This window comes from Nicotiana attenuata, chromosome 2 (genome assembly GCF_001879085.1).
Source record: "Nicotiana attenuata strain UT chromosome 2, NIATTr2, whole genome shotgun sequence".
Lineage (NCBI taxonomy): Eukaryota > Viridiplantae > Streptophyta > Magnoliopsida > Solanales > Solanaceae > Nicotiana > Nicotiana attenuata.
This window is the reverse complement of record NC_031990.1, coordinates 58,251,753-58,258,565: the sequence shown is the minus strand read 5'-3', so window position 1 is coordinate 58,258,565 and position 6,813 is coordinate 58,251,753. Positions and strand designations below refer to the sequence as shown.

Below are 6,813 nucleotides of genomic sequence, written 5' to 3'. Positions count from 1 at the left end.
CACCTCTAGTGGAATGAAATTGTAGTCATATGCTATCCTAAGACCCTGTAACAAAGCATGCAATTTTGCTGAAGTAGATGAATCTCCTGGGACTGCTGCCGTGAAGCCTAACATCCATTCAGCCTTAGAGTTTTGAATTATTCCACCAATGCCAGCAGTTGTTGTTGTATGAGCTCCATTTGTATTTAGCTTATAAAAATTTTCTTTAGGAGGTTCCCATTTTAGATTTTGTTGTCTTTGTTTAAGACATTTGTGTTTTTTAGCTACTAGGTAGGTGTATTCCGCCGCTTGCTGAGTTGTGTGTTTGACTGAAGTAGTGTCTTTAGTATGCTTATAAACATTGTTATTGCGAGCTAGCATATATTCCATAGGCTTAGAGGTAAGTATGTGGCTGTGTTCATATGATAAGGAAGCTGTAGATCCTTACAGGTTATGAGGTCATGTAACCAATTGAGTGTGTTTGTGTTGGTTATTTTTTGGTTAATAAACTGCAGTATTCCCAGTTCCTGCCAATACGCCTTAGCGTTTGTGCAATCAAGAAACAAGTGTCTTATAGTTTCATCGTCTTGGTGGCAATATTGACAAGTAGCGTCTTGAATTAGATTAATATGCTTAAGAAATTCTTTGGTAGGGAGTCTTTTCCGATATAAAAGCCAAATGAACCCTTTGATTTTGGGTTGCACCGGAAGCTTCCAGATCCAATTATATTTTATAGAGCTATTAGTAGGTTCAGTTAACTGAGCTTCCAACGCCGTATACATAGATCTAGTTGTGAATTTTCCCATTGGAGTTAGACCCCATTAAATATTATCTTCCTTATTTTCATATTTGGAGATATATGTAGCTAGAATTGTTTGAGTAATATTGGTTGGTACGGTAATTCAAATGGGAAACTATTCCGATCCCATCCGGTATCATTTAGTAGAAAGAGATTGTGATATTATGATGGCCTAATGGAAGTGGTCCTTTAATTTGAGATCTAGTCGTTGTGCCATAATCCAGGGATCTTCCCAAAATTTGATATGTGAGTCTTTTCCTACTTTCCATTTTATTCCTAGCTGACAGTGATGCCAGCCATTGATAATATTAGTCCATATTTTTGAGTGAGAATATTTGGTGGATATGTTAATATATTTGTTAAGAAGGATGTGAGCCCACATTGCTTGTGGTGATTTAAAGATTCTCCAAGCTAGACTTGCTAGTAAAGTATAGTTCTTTTGACGTAGTTTTTGAATTCATAATCCTCATGCTTCCTTTGAGATTTCATTCCATCTAACAAGGTGTAATTTCTTCCTTTCTGAAGTAGTACCCCACAAAAAATTTCATTGATATTGTTCCATTTTATTAACTATGTGGGCAGGAATATGTATGTACTGCATAATATGGTTTAGTAACTGGTTTAGAGTAGATTTTACTAGAGTGGCTCTACCTGGCAATGTTAGAAATTTAGATTTCCATCCTGCAAGTTTATTTTTCAAATTGTCAAGAAAAAATCGGAAGTCAGCATTTTTAGGTCTTCCTTGATACATGATCGTGAATCACAATTAATAATCGTGCAGCTCTGATATCATGTTACAAACCATCATCAATAGAGGAAATGAGCTCTCAGGAGGAAACAATTAAGAAGAAGAGGAAAGATTCAAAGAGAGGAGAGAGGAATATCTTGTGAGGAATATCTATAATCTGTTAAATACAACTAACTATCTAACTTTTGATATTTACAAAGTAGACCCTCAGCTATGTAATATCATCTCCAACAAGTTTGCCCTTTTTTTTCACTTGAAATATTGGCAGAGTGCTATTTAACAAACGTCTCAATCGGTCCAGCAAATTTTTGGACCAGACAAAAATGACTAAATGAGATCTTGGTTTGCTTCTTGGGCATATTAATGGTAAAAATTGCACGGGGCGCCCTATTTCGGCGCCCCTTTTTAACCTGTAGCCGCTTTGTCTTTCTGTTTGCACCTGTACCCACTTTTTAAAAAAATTCAGCTTCCCTTTCTCTTCCCCTTCTCCTTCTTCATTTTCTCATTTTCTGGAAACACAACTCCGTGAGGACTGAGGAATGATATGGTCATACCATTGATCAGAAAAAGGCACCAATTTTTATCCAACAAAAAAATAGCAACACGAAAATCAAATATGTTGTAATATAGATAAACATAGAAACCGTAAAGAAAATGGAGAAACTGATCATCAGCGATCAGAGATTCAAATATTAAAAAGAAAAGTTTTCGAAAACGAAATAACATAACAACAAAGCATTTATTTTGCAATAAAAACAGAGCGCAAAATCGGATGCATTAGATGATCACAATACAGTTAATTAGATGTAACTGTATCTTCTTGGTGTCCTGAGCTGAAGTTAATTAGCTGAAGTTTTTCAGTTACAACACAAAAACTTCAGCTCTAGAGTTGAAGTTTTCTAGTTACAACATAGAAACTTCAGCTCTAGAGCTAAAATTTTTCAGTTACAACACAAAAACTTCAGCTCTAGAGCTGAAGTTTTCTAGTTACCACATAGAAACTTTAGCTCTAGAGCTGAAGCTTTTCAGTTACAACACAAAAACTTCAGCTCTAGAGCTGAAGTTTTCTAGTTACAACATAGAAACTTCAGCTCTAGAGCTGAAGTTTTCCGGTTACAAAGACAAAAACTTCAGCTCTAGAGCTGAAGTTTCCAGTACAAAAGAAAAACTTCAGCTCTAGAGCTGAAGTTTTTATTTTATAACTGGCAAACTTCAGCTCTAGAGCTGAAGTTTCCTGGTTACTAAACAAAAACTTATAAAATAAAAATTCAGCTTTAGAGCTGAAGAGCTGAATTTTTATTTTATAACTGGCAAACTTCAGCTCTAGAGCTGAAGTTTTCCGGTTACAAAGACAAAAACTTCAGCTCTAGAACTAAAGTTTTTATTTTATAACTGGCAAACTTCAGCTCTAGAGCTGAAGTTTTATTTTATAACTGGCAAACTTCAGCTCTAGAGCTGAAGTTTCCCGATTACTAAACAAAAACTTATAAAATAAAACTTCAGCTCTAGAGCTGAAGTTCGCGAGTTACAAAACAAAAACTTCAGCTCTAGAGCTGAACTTCAGGCCCGGCTACTAAAATGTTGAAGTTTTGTGTGATTGCCTTTGCTTCTTCAGCCCCGTGTGCTGAAGTTATGCGAAAAAGCGGGTACGCTTGCAATATTTTTTGCAAAGCGGGCACAGGTTAAAATGTGGCACAAAAAGCGGGTATAGATGCAAATACCCCGTATTAATGTGAAATTCTAAAAGCTATGAATTACCCCGAATCTAACCACATACAAGTCTCGTGTTTATTTATATTTACACTGATGATAAGGAGGATCCAACTGTTTGTGTTAATTCTTTAAGTACTTTTAGCATCTCGAACTGACTAATTCCTTGAACGAACAAAACGAAGAAATAAATTTTGAAAATTATCTTTGAAGTATAAAAGTTAACGATTTAATGCTAAATAAGTCATAATTGTATACTCTAGTACGGAAGTTACAGTAAAATTTTTCGTCAAGATAGCATACAAGAATTTCCGAAAACCAGCCAAAACACAAAATGCTACTACTATATATAAGAAGATTCTTGAAGACCAAAAATCAAATTCCTTTAGGAAAAGCAACAAAATAAAGGATAATATGTAAGGGGAGGGCGCAAGATCAGAGGTAATAACAAACAAATACTAGTAATTAAATCTTAATTCTAAGGTTACTACTACAATTAGTGTATGCGGAAACAGCTGCGAATTCATATTTTCAACAATACCAAAATTAATCACTAGGAGGGGAGGGGGACATAAAACAAGAAGTCAATACCCGAACCATACCCTTGTTAGCTGGTGAGAGAGGCCCATTACTACTATTTCAGCACAAAAAACATTAAAATATTCTTTCCTTGGGGTCTCTCACCATTCAGCAAGGATCTCACCTGGTTCGTTCTTGACTTCCCAATATCTTAGAATCTTATCACAAAACATATTCAAGAAATACACAATCATTTCACTGGATTTACCCACCTACCTAACAACTACCTTCTGACTCTTCTCATTTATTTACTCGGGCCCAGCCATGCACATGCACAGGCTATAACCTTCATTTGCATGGCCCCATCTACCTATGCAATAGTACTACTAGTCCATATGTTGCTGGACATATCTAACCCCCCCCCCCCCTCGGGCCAACAAAAGACATACACACCTACCCACTTCGCATTTTCACCAATTACTCATAACCTCCCCCAACCTTTTCCAAAATAAAATATTGGAAATTTTGTTAAAGGGAGGTTTTGGGTAATTAGGAATTTGAGCTGATTTCATCTGCTTGCTTTGGTTCTAGTTGCTGTTGCTGAGGTTGTAGTTGTGGTGACGGTACCGTTATTGCTGGCTCGGGGTTGAAAGCGGAAAGTGCAGCAGTGATTTGTTGTACGGTGTTGCATAAGTGGTGGTTAATGGCAGTGACGCTAGAAAGGTTGAGCTTTGCAGTTGGAATTGTGCTGGCGAGGACTTGTAATCCAACAGTGAGTAGACAGCCTCCAGATCCAGATTCTTGGATTGACAAGTTCCTCTTCTCCGAAGATTGTGCACCTGAATTAGCTTCACTAGGATTAATGTTAGTGTCACAGTTATTGATTTGTCCCACTGGTGTTACAACAAAGCCTAAGGGAAGAAGAGGAATGCACGATGGGGCCTCGCCGTTCATGGCTAGCTGGATGGCGTCCACATCGACGGTGGTGTAGACCACAAGGCTGCCGGAATCATCCGTGCAGCTCTCCTGCAGCAGCAGCTCTACGCTCTGGGATGAGTTGCTAGCCACCTGCATCAATCCAAAAATAATCTAAGTCAAGTAGGAAATGTCTCATACTGGCCAACGTAAGACATTAGGATACATCTTCAAATATTTTTGAAGTTCGGGCAAGTACTAACATATGATGATAAATTATTACTAGGGGATATAGAAATTTAATAAAACTCGTGACACGATTACTAGAAGAGAAGTAAGCGAGAGAGTACTAATCCAAAGTCCGTACTCAAGAGAACTTAATTAATTTTGGACAAAGGGCTCTTTGTATTTAAGCCTAGCCTGTTGATCAGATTGTATTTATTTTTCATGATAATGAAAAGCTAATATGTGCAATCTATAAGTACCAACCTTATTCAGGCAATAGCTAGTAATTTCCCAACAAGGACTGCCGCTATTAGTAGTCTACTTATGATTAAAAAATATTTTAAAAGTGGTCATTAAATTTGTTAATTCCTATATTAAAGTTTGCGGCTTATGGTGCATAAGAATCATCGTGCTGTTGATCTGAAACAAACTTAAAAGGGATCTTACATTAATGCGAAGAAGAGAAATGCAATTTCCTGGATGAGAGCCATTTGCAATGTGAGCCACCTCATGCAGTGAGTTGCCATTTGAAAGCACATCCAACTGCATTAATTAGATATTGTATAATTCAATATTAAACCAGCTTCTCAGACCACAAATACTTAATTGGGAATTTTTAATGCAAACCTGAGCTCTTCGACGTTCATCCCTCAAGAGATCAAAGACCTGGAAATGATTATATGGAATCCAAGTAGTTGAAACGGCGCATAGGATTAGTCCATTGGGTTGGCCTGGCTCTGTGACTTTTCTGGTAGTAATTCGAACAGTGTCCTCAAGAGAATCAGAAAGAGCTGTCCATGACTGCCCACAAGAGGTGCTAATGTTCATACAGAATGTCTTGATCATCCTCTGAGCCAGATTCATCAAACTCTTTCGCGCTTCTGGAGATGGTATCACTACAAAAAGCAATTTCCAAACAATACAAATCTGTTGTATAATCGCCAGAAATTAAACGATATTATTAGATTTAGAGAAGAAATTAAGCACCTCCAAGGTCAGATATGTTTCGTGCCATAAGGCTAGCTAGCCTTTCGCATTGTCTCTGCAAGATTCCTAACCATCGTTGTGCTCCGAATGCCATACCACTACTCACATACTGATTGAATATCTGATTCACTGGATTCTCCTCAACCTCAGCCTGTTCCACCCATGTAACCTTTTAAAAAAAAAAAAAAAAAGAGAGTCTAGTTATTCATCTTACTTCAATAATTGTTAATGTGCTAATGATTCAACCATAGCGTAAAAGAAGGGGAAAAGCACAAGAATTACCCTAGAGTAGCCATTGGGCATGTCTTGAATGATGCAGCCAGAAGGTCTTCTTTTGAAATAAGGGAAAGGAGCAGGGAAATTGTTGTGAAGACTGTCAAGAGGAAAATCAACAATTGCCCAAGTCCCTTCTTCCACATTCTGCTGGCAATAACGGAGGAAATAACATTCTCGTGTAGGCACTAAGGGTGTGAGAGCTTGCATTTCCATAAACATCTGAAGCGAAAAAAAAAAAAAATTAAACAGAAATCCAACATTTATAAACTACAAAGATAATGAAGACATGAAAAGGTTTTTTTTCTTCTTGTTTATAAAGGTACTTACCAGTTGAAGAGAACCAGTTGCATGTCCAGATACTCCTGAGGTCACAACTTGAATAGTTTTGGCTCTAGAAATTATAGATGGGAAAAGTTCTATCCATTTATTCTGGAAAAAGAAAAGAGGTAAAAATGACAGTATTACTAGCTAGCTGAAATGATATATGGTAATTAAATAAATATCAGGCTTCAATTTTGCAAACTTCACTTGTATTAAATTGATAACAGCGATAACAATTTAAATTCTATGCACGGGTAAAAGATATATTCATACAATCAGGTTACTTATAAAGTTAATATGAGTAAATCTCAATAACAAATCAGCCATATATATA

General features: G+C 36.8%; 1 protein-coding gene across 2 annotated transcripts in view; it reads right to left on the bottom strand.

Annotated features, from left to right (window-relative positions):
* Positions 3,703-6,813, bottom strand: part of LOC109211054 (homeobox-leucine zipper protein HDG5) — a 6,708-nt gene continuing 3,597 nt past the window's right edge. For both annotated transcript variants that reach the window (XM_019374563.1, XM_019374558.1), the window contains exons 7-12: positions 6,486-6,587; positions 6,165-6,377; positions 5,883-6,051; positions 5,523-5,791; positions 5,343-5,438; positions 3,703-4,823 (exon numbers count right to left, since the gene is read on the bottom strand). In XM_019374563.1, coding sequence (XP_019230108.1) covers positions 4,305-4,823; positions 5,343-5,438; positions 5,523-5,791; positions 5,883-6,051; positions 6,165-6,377; positions 6,486-6,587 — 1,368 coding nt within the window. In that variant the 3' untranslated portion in view covers positions 3,703-4,304. The remainder of the gene's footprint in view (positions 4,824-5,342; positions 5,439-5,522; positions 5,792-5,882; positions 6,052-6,164; positions 6,378-6,485; positions 6,588-6,813) is intronic.